This window comes from Canis lupus, chromosome 38 (assembly GCF_011100685.1).
Source record: "Canis lupus familiaris isolate Mischka breed German Shepherd chromosome 38, alternate assembly UU_Cfam_GSD_1.0, whole genome shotgun sequence".
NCBI lineage: Eukaryota > Metazoa > Chordata > Mammalia > Carnivora > Canidae > Canis > Canis lupus.
In genome coordinates this window covers 23,637,694-23,651,707 of record NC_049259.1, presented here as the reverse complement: position 1 = coordinate 23,651,707, position 14,014 = coordinate 23,637,694, and the positions used below count along the sequence as shown (strand labels likewise).

General features: G+C 60.7%; 1 protein-coding gene across 2 annotated transcripts in view; it reads left to right on the top strand.

Moving 5' to 3' along the window:
- Positions 1-905: 905 nt before the first annotated feature.
- Positions 906-14,014, top strand: part of CADM3 (cell adhesion molecule 3) — a 31,309-nt gene continuing 18,200 nt past the window's right edge. The window contains exon 1 of one of the 2 annotated variants that reach the window (XM_038586390.1): positions 906-1,018. In XM_038586390.1, coding sequence (XP_038442318.1) covers positions 934-1,018 — 85 coding nt within the window. In that variant the 5' untranslated portion in view covers positions 906-933. The remainder of the gene's footprint in view (positions 1,019-14,014) is intronic. The other variant, XM_038586388.1, reaches the window with a different exon arrangement.

Genomic DNA, 14,014 nt, shown 5'->3' with positions numbered 1-14,014 from the left:
CATGGGGGGGACGCACCGGGGGGCGCAGTCGGGGGCGCACCGGGGGATGCACCGAGGGGTGCACGGAGGGGGGGCGCACCGAGGAGTGTACGAGGGGGCAGACGGGGGCGCAGTCGGGGGCGCACCGGGGGACGCACGGGGGGGGCGCGCTGGAGAACGCACCGGGGGGCGCACGGGGGGGGCGCACCGAGGGGTGCACGAGGGGGCACACTGGGGGGCGCAGTCGGGGGCGCACTGGGGGATGCACCGGGGGGCGCACGGGGGGGGCGCACCGAGGGGTGCACGGGGGGGGCGCACTGGGGGCGCACGGGGGGGCGCACCGAGGGGTGCACGAGGGGGCACACTGGGGGGCGCAGTCGGGGGCGCACCGGGAGGCGCACTGGAGGACGCACCGGGGGCGCACGGGGGGCGCACTGGGGGCGCGCTCGGGGCGCGGGGCCGGTGGGCGCGCCCCTGCCGGGGCCTGCAGCGGCCGCTCCCGCCAGCTGGCCCCAGGCCCTGCCCGGCGCCCCCTCCGCCCCAGCCGACAGGGGTGCGCGCGGCCCCGCCGCCCAGCCAGTTCGCTCCCTCGGCCCCGCACCCGCGCCCGGCTGGCGGGGCTCCCGGGGGAGAAGGCGGAAGGCACCACGAGGGCGCAGGGGGGGTGGAGGGAGGCGGGGGGCGGGGAATGCGGCAGCGGGGCCCCCCCGCGCCCGGCCCAGCCCCCCGCCGCCCCCCCTCCGCCCGCAGCCGAATGGTTTGCTCCGAGCGCCCTATTTAATCCCCGCGACTGCAGCAGCGCCGGCTCCCTCCCGGTCCCCGCCTCGGCCCCGGGCTCCGACGCGGCTCGGGGCGCCCACCGGTCCGCGCCGCCGCCCGCCGCCCGCCCGCGCCCCGCGCCCCGCGCCCCGGGGACCCAGGCCCGCCCGGCGCCGCGGGAGGCTCGGCCGCGCCATGGGGGCCCGCCCCGCCCTGCCGCTGCTGCTGCTGCTGCTCGCCTGCCGCGGGGCGCCCGGGGGGGCCAACCTCTCCCAGGACGGTGAGTGCGGGCGGGGCGGGGGCGGGGGCGCGCGCTTTGTCTGCGCGGGGGCGGCGGGGGCGGCCCTCGGAGGGCGGGGGCGGCCGTGCACCTGCTCCGCGCATGGCTGCGCGCGCGGCTCCGGGGCCGGGGGCTCGGGGAGGCTCGGGGGGCTCCGGGAGCTCGGGGGGGCTCGGGGGGCTCGGGGGGCTCGGGGGGCTCCGGGAGCTCGGGGGCCGGGGGTCCCGTGTGCGCGTGTCTGGCTGCGCGCGTCGGTGCCGCCGTCTGCCTCTGCGTTTCTGTGTCAGCATCCGTGTGTGTCTGTGTCCGTGTGCGCTGGGGGCGGAGTGAGATCCGGCGGAGTCAGGGCGTGTGTCGGGGTCTGTGGATGTGTCTGGAGGGCTCGCAGAGCCCGTGCATCCCCGAACCTGCTGTGTGCAAACACCGCCGCGCCCCCGCCCGCCCCCCACCCACCCGCGGCGCAGCTCCGGGAAGGGGGCCTGGGTGAGGCCGCCGAGGGGGGCGTGGGCAAGGAAGGGGTGGGGGCTCCTCCTTGGAGCAAAACAACAACACCGGGCGGGGAGGTGGCGGCGGCCGGGATGGCGGTCCCCGTGGCGGTGGCAGCAGCTGGGAGAAGCAGCCCAGACAGGAGCGGAGGAGGTGGGGGAAGGCTGGGCAGAAGGAACCAAGACGTTTGGGGAGGAGGATGCCCGGAGAAAACCCAAAGCTGCCCGGGGCTAAGCACTGATTTTGCCACATTGGAGGGGAGGGGGCGGGAGGTGGCCTGAGCCCCTTGGCCCCAGGTGGGAACTCAAGCCTCCCTGGGTTTGTAAGGGTGAGACACAAGGAAGACAGTGGGGGGGAGGGGGGCAGGGAGGCGGGGCCAGGGTGAGGGGACTTGGGGAAGGGCCCCTCCCGCCCCGGCCCTGGCTATGTAGGTCAGCGCAGCCGTGGGGGCCCCTCGGCTTCCTTACAGCCCCGCTGCAGGTTCATGGGGTGGCAGGGGACAGTTTGTAGGGAGCCCAGGAAGGGAGCCGCGGCTCAGAGCCTCAGGTCCCCCGAGGAGGGAGGAGGGAGGGCAGGCCTGGAGGGACTAACGGAATGCATCCTCTGGTCTCCTCCGCCCAGTCGCCCAGTGGGAGGAGGGCCGGGCTGTGGTAGGGGGAGAGGTAGGGGGAGAGGGGGCCGGGACCTCTGCGGAGCAAAGGGATGTGGGGAGAGTGAGGGGGAGGGTGGTGGCTATGCCCGGACAGATGCCAACCAGAAACAGAAAGAACCGCAGGGGAGGAGAAAGGGGAGGCGGCTCCTGGGCTATGGACCCAGTGGCCAGCAGGGATGGGCACGGGGCCAGGGCGGGGCGGGGGTGGAGAGGGGAGGGGTGAAACTGGGGAGGATGATGTAAAGAATTTCATCTGAAGAAAACAGGCGACGAGCCAGGGAGCCAGGGTGCCGGAGGAATAAGTGCTCCATCTCCCCTGACCTGCCCCCCAGCCCTGTCCCCATCATGATGGAGGAGCATCAGCCCGGCCCGTAGGACGACACCGGGGATCCCCGCCCCTACAGCCTACTGACCTCAGCCTGTGCCCATCAACACCCCTAAGGGAGTCCTGCTGGAGTCTCCACACACAGCAGCCCCTCCCCACCGTGGAATGCCCCTTCCCCAGAGGACTAGGCTCATGGCCCGCTCCCTCGCCCAGGAGGGGAGGGGAGTCCCAAGGGCCGGCTGGGTGCGAGGCAAGGACAGGCTGCCGCTGTGTGGGCCTCAGCGCCGGGCCTCGACCGGGCCTTGACTCTCACGGTCTCGGCGGCCACAGCCCCGGGGCCGTCTCATCCTGCCAGGTGCGCTCAGCACAGCCGGTGTGACCCACCCCGCACCTGTTCAGAGGGCAGACTGCCACCCTGGGCTGGGACCTGCACAGAGGGAGGTCACCCCGGGAGCCGGGAGCGCTTCAGCTCGAGGACAGACCACTGAAGAATAGACTAAAGCCGTGTGCTAGCCAAGTCTCCCCTCCCCAGACGCAGTACTCTGTCTGGCCCTCCCTCCACCTGGGGGGCCCCCCGGCCCTTACCCCGGGGGGTAGTAAGGCTGAAACCCTCTGTTGTCATATCTCCAAGCGCTGGGGGGAAGGCATGCTGGGTGCTGAATTTGGGGATCGGGAGTTTCCAGAGGAGACTCGGCAAGTCAGGGATGGGGAGGGAGGCTCGCTCCCAAGCAAGAGTCCGAGGAGGCCTCTTTTCCTTGGAGAGCATCGTGGGTCGGGTCGGGGTGGCTGACATCCGTCTGTGCGCAGCGTCCCGGGTCGTACCACTATACAGGCCACACGGCCACATGCAGGCTTTACCTCGCCTAATCGTGCCTCTTGGTTTCTGGACCCACGAAGGCGAGCTCTGAGGTGGGAGGCAGTGGCAGAGATCTGATGCTCGGGGCGTGGACGGCCACCCTGACCAGGGGCCCAGGCAGGGAGCCAGGCAGCCCGCGGCCCACCCCGTAGTGTGCGCCAGGGCAAGGGGCTGCAGTGTGAAAGTGGGGGGACAGCGCTCCCCAGGGCCCTGCTGCCCGCGTGCTCCGGGGCGTGTGGTGCAGTGGCTACCTCCGTGCGGAAGGAGGGAAACCACTCCCTGCGCGGCTGGGGTGGGCAGCTTTTGTAGGGTTCGTGAGGCCGAACAGGCGCTGAGAGGCCGGGGAGGGCGAGACGCGCTCGGGGAGCCAGGCCACCAAGGCTGCAGCCGGAGGCCCAGGACCAGCGTGGCCATTCCGCTTGCCGCCCGCTCCTTCCTCCCCCCCTCCCCGCGAGTCCCGGCCCCCAGCGGCATCCCCAGGGTCAACCCCAGGGTCGGCAGACTGGAGGCCTGCAAGCTTGCTTTGGGCCATGCTGCTGTCCGGTGAGCGCGTGGCCATTCAACACGCTGAGCCGCCTTCCTGGGGTCCCCCCTCCCTGGGTTCTTCCCAGCCTGTGAGCTCACCGAGCATCCCGGCCGGGCGGACAGCCTGAAGGCCTCCACTGGTGGCCCTTTAACCTTGTGCCGCCCCACACGACTGTCGTTCCCTTCCCAGTGACCTTCTGTCCGCCGCCGTCCATTCTCCAGCCCCCTGGCCAGGTGCCCAGCGTAGGGCTCACGCCCAGTGTGCCGGAGAAGTCCAGAGAGCGCTGGCTCCACGGCTGCCCATGGGCCTGCCTGGCTCACCTGCTCCGTCCTGAGCTCTCCCAGGGTGCCCTCGGGGAGGGCGTACGTTCCCTGGCTCCGGAGGGGGCTTCCCGGGCTTCCCTGGCTCCGGGGGAGGTTCCCTGACTCCAGGGGAGGGGTCCCTGGCTTGGAGGAAGCGGTCCCTGGCTTCAGGGGAGAGTTCCCTTGCTCCGGGGTGGTTCCCTGACTCCAGGGGAGGGGTCCCTGACTCCAGGGGAAGGGTCCCTGGCTCCAGGGGTGGTTCCCTGGCTCTGGGTGAGGGTCCCTGGCTCCAGGGGAGGGGTCCCTGGCTTCGAGGGAGGGATCTCTGGCTCCAGGGGCAGTTCCCTGGCTCCGGAGGGGCCCCTGGCTCCAGGGGAGGGGTCGTCCCTGGCTCCGAGGGAGGGTTCCCTGGCTCCAGGAGAGGGGTCCCTGGCTTGGAGGAAGGGGTCCCTGGCTTCAGGGGAGGGTTTCCTGGCTCCGGGGTAGGGGTTCCCTGGTTCTGAGGGAGGGATCCCTGGCTCCAGGGATGGTTCCCTGGCTCCGGGTGGGGTCCCTTGCTCCGGGGGAGGTTCCCTGGCTCCGGGGCGGGGGGGGTTCCCTGGCTCTGGGGGAGGGGCCCCTGACTCCAGGGGAGGGGTCCCTGGCTCAGAGGAAGGGGTCTCTGGCTTCAGGGGAGGGTTCCCTGGCTCCGGAGGGGGTTCCCCAGCTCCAGGTGGGGGGGCAGTTCCCTGGCTCTGTTGGGGGTGTTCCCTGGCTCCGGGACCTCCCCACGGAGGAAGCAGTCTGTGTGATGAGGGGCCCAGGCCGCAGCACGTCCACTGGCTCTCCAGAGTACCAAGCTCCCCCTGGGGGGCGGGGGGCGGGGGGCTAAGGCACCACTGCTGCTCAGAGGAGCTTCTTCCAGGACAGTGCTTTGCTCACTTCCATTTTTAAAGCTGAGACATTCTTCTCTCACATAAGCAAAAACCGATGAGAGGAGAATTACTCTTCTGGAAAGGGAGGGGACGAACCTGTGGCTCTGTCACCCTTCTTGCCGCCCCCGCCGCCCCCCTGCGGGCGACCCCCCCACCCCGGGCGTCCCGCTCCCACAGCCTGAGGTCCTCCGCCCCCTGGGACGCCGGCGAGGGAGCCAGCCCGCTGCCCTCAGACGCTCTCTCTCTGTCTCCTTCCTCTTCCAACCGAGGCTGCAGGCCCAAGTCTAATTTCAAGAGTGCCTTGCTGGAAACATTCCCTGTTCACTCGGGGAGTGACTCACAGTTCTGCAGCCATAAAATTCCACAGATGGCATCTTTCGGGTGTTCCGGTCACTCTGAAACAGCAGCCTGCGCGCGGCTGTGCTATTGCCCTGCAAACCCCGAGACTTGGCTTCGGGGCTCCTCGCCGGTGCGACTTTCCTGCAGTCCACAGGACGGGCGGAAGGGAATCAAGAGCTGCTTGTGGCTTAGTCACGGGCTAGGGATAGTATCTTCACCGTTATCACCAGAGAGATGACCCCCTGGAGCAGGGGTGGGGGGAGGAGGCCGGAGCGGGGGGCACTGTGAGTCGTCACCTTTGTAACCTCCTGCTCACTGGTTCTATGGTCCCCGTTTTGTTATCCGCTTCTCAGCGATGGAATGTCGCCTAAGGCTGGTCCCCTAGGTTCCAGACTCTCCCCGAAGGCAGCTGGTGGCCTGGGTTACCTCCATGCTGACCACGAACGGAAAAAAAAAAAAAAGAGAGAGAAAAAAAAAAAAAAAAACCCAAGGCATTAGGAGGTTTGGGTGATCATATCTTCTCCTTTTCATCTTTCGTGTTAAAATTTAACATTTCCCGTTTAACGCCTGGCTATAGGCCCATATACTGGAACATTCTGTTTCCTGGATGAGGTCATGTCCTGGAGGTCTCTCCATAAACTCTGAGAACAGCAGTCCCCACGGGAATGCTTATAGGGGATAGAGAGAAACAAAGCCTCCGAAAGGGAGCCTGGAGAGTCAAACCATCAGATAAGGATTCAGGTCACTGAAAACGCAGTCAAATTAAGAATAAGTAAGTCCCTGTGCAACTGTAAAATGGAGAAGAATAAGTCTCTGGGGCCAACGACCTGCCTCTTCCTCTGGGGTCGGCAGTAGTGCGGATTCTTTATAAAGTCAGAACCAGCTGGTGTTCGGGGTTCCTGACCCCCCAGCCCAGTCCTGTTGTAACAAGCAGACCCACCCCTCCTAGCACCGGGCAGCCGAGCTTTCAAGAGTCTCGAACACAATAAGCTGTTGAGGTTTTGGCAAAATAGAGGCTTAGTAAAGCCACGCATCTATTCTTCACTGCAGCAACAAGTACTGGAGAGAGGGAGAGAGAACGATGTGTCCTTTTACCAAAATTTCTCTAAGTGTAAAGAGACTGACCAGATGTCCCAACTAAGAGGCGTGATCCACTCCTCTCTCCCACACGCCCTGAAGACGGCACTACTCACGCCCATCCGGGGTCCCTCAGGGCACCGGGACCCCGAAAGACAGGTGACGGGTGAGAAACCCCACGGCTGTCCCACGCCCCAGTGTCTCTGAGGGGACACAGGCCCCGTGGCCTCGTTTCCCTCATTAGGAGATGCTTTAATCCACGATTGACTTAGCAAATTAAAGCCCCCTCCACCGCCACGGACACCTAGGTAATTGTCGCTGATTACTGAGGCTGCTCGCGGTGGTTAACTCGGTCGGCGGGTGGGCCTCACTTCTTGTAGGATCCTGGGCGTACAGGTGGCAAGTGCGAACAAAGTGCTTCCAGGAGGCCCTTGAGAGCAAGTGAGGAGCACAGGGCGATGCTAGCGGCGGCCCCATGTCTCCCATGTCTGTGGGTTCAGTGCGAGTCTGAGCCCCTGCCCGGGAAGGGAAGCGGGAGCGCTGAGCTCTCCATGGTGCTAGCCCCCACCTGCCTCTGCGGCTGCTCCTGCTGCTCTCCGTGGTCCTGCCCTCCCTCCAGCCTCCCAACCCTCCAACCCCTCCTACGCGCATCCTCGCCCCCCCCCACACACACCCACCACAGACACGCAGGGTCTTGGCCACGAGCCCCGATCCGCTCCACCAGGACGAGGGGCACAGACCTTGAGATAGGGACACGAGAGGTCCTCACGGCCGTCTAAACAACCGCAGCAAGGGCACAGGACGAGCAAGCGACACCGAGGTTGAGCAGATGTAGGGGACTAGGGCCTACGGTGACCTCACGTGGCCTCCGGAGAACTGGGTGTCTTGCCATATCCCGGAGCCACAAATTCAAAACAGAACCACAACACAGTCATGGTTCAGGCTGAGACGCTGTTGCTCACATACGGCGAGTACCACAGCGACGCTGCGAATGTGCAATGCAAAGCGCGCCGTTCCCGGTTTCGGCAGGCCCCTCCCCGTGCCACTCTGAGCCTGACGGCCGGCCGGCTCAAACTGTCCTGTCACGGTGCTTTGCTTACTTCCCCTTTTCCCTCGACCTTAGCAGTAAACACAAAGACAACGCGTACGGATGATGGGACACCTGAGCCGATAATGGAGGAACTTCACGTACGAGGGGCACAGAAACCAAGTACTAACACCCTGACTCAGGTTCCCCATCTTTCCCACCACCTTGTACAGAACTAAATACGAGCATCTCATCCCAGAGCCCAAGTCCTTGGCCACGTCTCAGGAGAGACATATCTTTAAAGTGGACTCTGCTACTCTTTTGGGGTATCTGCCAATGCCGATGACGTCAAATGCGGCAAGGAGCCGAGAATGCTCAGCCCCTGCCAGTCTGAGACTAGACAGCCTGTTCCTCCCGTCACATCAGAACTGCACGAGCTCATCTTCCCCTAAAGGCTGCTTTTCCCCCCCATTATCAGTTGCTTGGTACTAGTTCCTAGAATAGCGAATGCCGGCGAGTGACCTACAGTAGAACCTAGCCGGGGAGGCAGGCTCCCAGGATGGATTTCCAGGGCCCCTCTTCCATCTCCTCATGGGAAACAAGGAGAAACTTCATCCCTCAAGGACAGGTAATGGAAGTGATTTATCTCCATGAGCGAGCCTTCAGGAAGGCAGAATTTGGGTTACAGTAACAGCTGGAGTATCTCCTATCCACCCGTCCCCCTGAGCCCCCCTGTTCTCATGAACAGCGGACATATTGCAGAAGGGATCCTAATGCGGAGCTTCCGGCAATTTTTTTTTTCTTCCCAAAACCTGCATCATTTCTTCTATGTAAGGTCTCCCCTCTGGGATTCCTTAACCCTCTCTGTCTCCTGGACATCTCCAGGAGAATGATAGGAACGCTAAATAATATAAAGAACTAAAATGCAGTGTCTCTAAGGATTTATTTTTCCTTACCCCCGGCCAGACCTGCGCTAATTGTGTATTGATTGCTAATTATGAGCACCTTTGGCTCATTTACTTCCCGTTCAGGGTCGGGAAGGTCAGATGCATCACCTTGCCCTAGGGACAAAAAGAACAGGGAGTGAAGGCTGCTATCTCCACCACTCATCTCCGAGCCAACCACTACTTAGCTCTGCACTTGCTTTATATAATCCCAGACATTAGCAGGGCTGACTGGAGATCCCGAACCCCCAGTACCGGGTTTCATGGTGAATATGCAAATCCTGGCTTCCAACATTGATTTGTCTTCTGTTGCCCTGATTCTTTGCTTCCAGTCCTGATTCTAGAATTCCAGCCAAAACCTCCGGTTGAAAGGTCCAGAGGGTGAACTGGTTTCTTGAGTCTCTGACTTAAATACCTGCTACTTCTTAGAAACCCGGGCAGCAAGACTCTAGCAAATACATTGATGACAAGTAACCTGAGACTTAGCACAGCTTGGGTCAAGCTCTCAAGAGCCTAGAGCCAAGTCCTTTCCTTATTATGGAACGAGGGGCCAGTTTTACCATCTGCTCCTAATCATTTGTCCCTCAGTGGATGCAAAAATGACAGCAGGACAGTTGCACTCATTCCTACTCTTATTCTAATTCCTAAGGATGACATCTTTCCAAACACATATTATATGTTTTCTCCTCCCATCTCCGTCCCATCGTCTCAGACAAATATAAAAACCACCACCACTAAGCGCCCGGGCCGCACATATTCCCATTTATCCTCAACTGCTGCTTCATGCCAACCCTCTTCTGGTCTCCAAGCCCTGGAGTCCAGTGTCAGTGACAGATGGCCTGAGCCTCAGCCCTTGGGAGGGGAGAGGGTTCTGGCCCTCTCCTGGGGAGTCTGAGCAGAAGAGAGAGCCTAAATTCTGCTTTGGGGGAGAATCTCTGAGTTTGAGCCATATGGTTTTCTGGAAGTAAGGGCTTCTGACTAATAATGGGCTGGGGAGAAGAAGGGCCCTGTATCTGGGTCATAAGAAAAGCTGTGTTTATGTCAGGAGAAAAAAAAAGAAAGAAAGAAAGAAAATAAAAACAGAGAGGCGAATAGTGAATAGTGTAGTGTGTCATGTGTGTTAAGGGACACACGCTGAACGAGAGAAGGAGGGGAACTAGGCTGGAATACAGATGCACCACGGGGAACCAAAATGGGGCGTCTGCCCTCGTCAGGGAGGGTACCCAGGGCGGGTCTCAGGGAGGAACAGGAGATCTGGAGGTCCCGCTGCGCTGACCGCCAAGTCCGTAGGCTCGGAAGACGGTGTCTGTTGCACAGAAGCACGGAGGGCTCCGAGTAAGGCTAACTGAATAAGGTGCCACCCTCTGGAAAATAGAATTTTTTTCTTTTTTTAAGAGAGAAAAGTGAAGGGAAGAGACTAAATCTGTTAGGACTGCGGGAGGGGGCCCGGAGCGGCGTGGGTGTGCAGAGCGGAACACATCTGTCTTCATGTAATGCTCTCTCCACTGCCCTGAACCTGCCATCCACACCTTGACTCCAATCACCCAGTGAAGGGAAACAGTGAAAACAAGTCCGTAAAATCAGAGCCAGCAGAGATGAATGCGTTCTCGCCTGACTTCTAACAGATTAAACTTTTTTCGCGCCCCTCCACCCCGCCTGCCACCAAGGGGTCAAGGCTGAGAGATGAGACAGGGAGCCCCCCACCCCATGCACCGAGGCAGGCATCGAGGCCCCGCAGCACCGACTGAGGACTGGGGCGTCGGGGGACCCGTCTTCATCCCCAACCGCCCCCTCCCAGCCCTGGGTGACCTTGCGGGCCCCAGTCCCTCCTCTGCCATATGCACGCTGTCCGGGGGGAGAGATGGGAGTCTGCGTTCACCTGCCTCTGTTGTTTCCTTTCCCAAGTATGTTCTAAGGTGGGAGGGCTTTCCGCAGCTCGGTTCCATCCCTGTGAGCGCAGCAAGGTAAATTTGGGGAAGGGGTGGGAAGTGCCTGCACTGGGTGCAGGGGGAGGCCTGAGAGTTCAGACCAAGTCAGGCTCCCCGAAGGCCTGACCCGATTTATGGGTGTGTGAGCGCGTGGGAAGCAAGCGAGGAGGTGGCGTGAACAGACGCTCCTCGGGTGGCCCGGTGCTACCATCAAGGGGGGGGGGGGCGCACCGGGCCTCACCTGCTTACCTGAGACCCGGCAGGTGCCTCGGCCCCTGCACAGACCCAGCCGCTCTGGCTCTCATGGCAATCCTCCCCACCTCCGGAGCCAGCCTCTGCACTCTGCCTCACGCCCTCCAGCCGCTCAGTCCAGAACACTCCATATGTGCTTGTGCACAGCACACTGGGGCCTGGAAGCAACAAGCTAAAGCTGGGGAAGGGGCGCTCTGGGGTCCCGATCCCCTTCCCCTTTGTGTCCCAACTGCAGTTCCCGCCAGGACGCAGTATTGGCTGCAGAGGGGCTTGTTTTTGTTGGGGGCCAGCCCAGGGCTCCCTCCCAGCGCTAATGCACGGAGAACACTGACTCAATAGCAAATCAAAGCAACAGCTGTCCCCACCTCCTTCTCTGCCACCCACTTCCTAGTCCCTGCTCCTCGGAATCTTAACGAAGTCTCTGAGGGGCCCCTCAGCCTACCACGAGCCCACTTCTGCCTCCAGAGTTTTCTCTCTCCTGAGCTCAAGAATAGGACATGCTCCTGCGCTCCTTCCCCTCCTGTAGCTTCCCCCCCACCCCGGCCCAGCAGCCCGCGCCTCCCCACCGCCAGCGGCCAGCACACGCATGCACACACACAGCCTGTCCTCACTCAGCCCCTTTCACATCTGAGGGCACGAGCGCCTTCTGCCCCTCGGGTCCTCTCCGGGGAGACCTGCAGCAGCTGGGGGGGGGCCCAGCGTCTGTACAGACGCCGCCCGTCACAGCTGCAGGAGCTGGTACCCCACCTCACTCCGCCTCTCACCTGCCTGGTATGTAGGGGCCTTACCTCCCGTGAGGTCTCCCAGGGGCTGGGGAGCTCACTACCACACACAGACAGGTGTGGAGCCGAGAGGGTAGATGTCGCCGAAAGTAAAATCACACTAGCTGGCAGCCTCGCCTCCAAATGCCCTGGCCCACAGGCTGCCATCCAACGACAGTAGCCACAGGAGCCGGGCTTCTAACCGCAGGCCCCGCAGACTGCCTGTGTGGCCTCGTTCAAGTTTCTCAACCTCTCTAAGCCCTGGACTTTTCTTCTTCTTCTTTTTTTTTTTTTTTTGGATTTTTCTTCTTTAAAATGAGATTAGCACTAGATATTACTTCGGATTCTTGTCCACTCTAAAAGTCTAGGTTTTTTTTTTTTTTTAAGATTTTTTTTAATTTAGTCATTTGAAAGAGAGAGAGGAGTGGCCCAGGGAGAGGGAGAAGCGGTCTCCCCATGGGGTTGGATCCCAGGACCTGGGGATCATGACCTGAGCCGAAGGCAGATGCTTGACCTGCTGAGCCACCCTGGTGCCCCTCAAAGTCTTTGCTTCTAAGAATGATAGAGGGGGACATATTTGGGGGAGGATTAGGCACAAGAGAAGGAAGAGGGGAATTAACTGAATTTTGGTAAAAGGGCATCAGAAAGGACATGAACCCACCCTCCATGTGGTAGAATCAAAAAGATCCCAGGATTAACCACCTCTGGCCATTAGGGGTCAGCAGAAAGTGACCAGACTGCTAATGGGTGTCTGGGTTTTAGGAAATACACACAATATATTTATTCGTGACATACAGTAGTTTGATACTTTTCCCTAACGTTTGTGTAAAACAAAATATTTGTAATAAGTAAGTTTTGCTTTTGGTGTTTTGGGGAGTTTTTTGGTTGTTGGTTTTTTTTTGTTGTTGTTGTTGTTGTTTAGTGTAAAGAGGGTTAACACATAGATAAGCTTTTTGTTTTAACCCCACCCTCACGCCCACCACAGGCGAGCCAGCCAACTAACCCAAAGATTCCCTCCTCCTCATTCAGCCTGGAAAAGCTTAGCCACACACCATTCCAAGCCCAGGAAACAAAAGCCTTTCATTTCCAATGACCTGCTTAGGATGGAAGCAGAAGGCATCTGCCAACGTTCAGTAATAAACCTGTTGGAGCCTGGATCAGCCCCTTCCAAACCCAAATCTCTGGGATTATCTAAGGGTGTAGGATCCCTGGTTCTGCCAATCCAAACCTCTCGGCCACGCTTCACCAAGCTACGGGGGCAAATCAGTGGAATAGGCACTTGTGTTCGTGCAAGTTCCGTTTCCCACCCTATTTACCATCTATTCTCACTTATACCCTGCATGCCTCCTGGGACAGCACAGCAAAGCTGAGAGAGTAGTGCCTTGTGGGCCCGAGAGGCTGCTGGGAGCCAGAGGGAAAGGAGATAAACAAGGCTCCAGGAGGAGAAGCCAGACAGCAACAGAAAGAACGGAGGGAGGGAACAAGGAAGGAGCAAGGTCTCTGTGGGTGGAGGGGAGGCCAGGTGAGGGAGGCGGGCCGCTGGAGCGTAACTGAGTCCCCCAGCAAATGTGGAGCTGGCTGAGCTGAGCTGAGCTGGGGCATCCTTTACGTCCTGCAGCCCGTGAGGGGTCAGAGGCCCATCCCGGAGGAGGAGCAGCAGAAAGAGCAGAAAATCCACCTGAAAAGACAGGCAATCCTAAATGATGGACGGACTCCACCTTTCCGGCCCCAGCTGCCGTCTGACTGCACTGTGTAGTTCAGAAAGAAGTGGGGAGCTGAGAACTCAGGCGAGAGCAGAGCTAGAAGGGACTGGAAGGTGGAAGCAGGAGAGGCTTCTCGACACTCAGGCCTTCAGCGCCTTAGATTAGGACGCGACAGGGTGACCCCCGTGGAAGTAACACAATTCCCGGCAGCCCGAGAGCAACTGTGAGAGCATAAAAGGAGTCCTCTTTTGATCAGGGTATTGTGTTCTAAAGTCCCTTGGGTCAAAAAGTGACTCCCCCCACATCGTGCAGTTACCATGTAGGTCAGGACTCACAGGGGCCCGGCCCTCCTTCCCTCCAAGTGCAGAATCAGACATTCACTGTTAAAGAAACTTGTGGCTCTGGGCAAAATGCAGGGCTCCAGGGCCTGAGTCCTTAAGCTGATTTTGCCGGGCCCGTTCTCTCCCGTGTGTGAACCGAATACACACAAGAATTCACTAGTAGCTCAGGGCAGGGGAAGAACGAGAGCGAGATCACCGGGGCCGGGGAGCCTGGCAAAGGGTGTGGGTAAACGATCCTAAAAGTGGGTCCCTTCAGTATTTTGGGCCACAGCCCCCAGTGTGTTTTTCCCTTGGAGATAACACTCCTCCACCCACCTGTCATGGTAGTCGTGAGGAATACCAAGTAGGCTGGGATGAAGAATATTTTTAACTCTGGAGTTAGAAATGCTGACTCATCATCATCATCATCACCATCACCATCATCATCAACTCCTACTCAGGGAGCTGGTTTTCTCTAGTCAGGGAAGGGAAGCTCCGGACCCAGGCGCCGGCAAGGCCAGCAGTGGCAAGAGGGGAGCGCGCTGTCCCTGTCCCACCATCCCACACGGGCACCTGTAACCCTG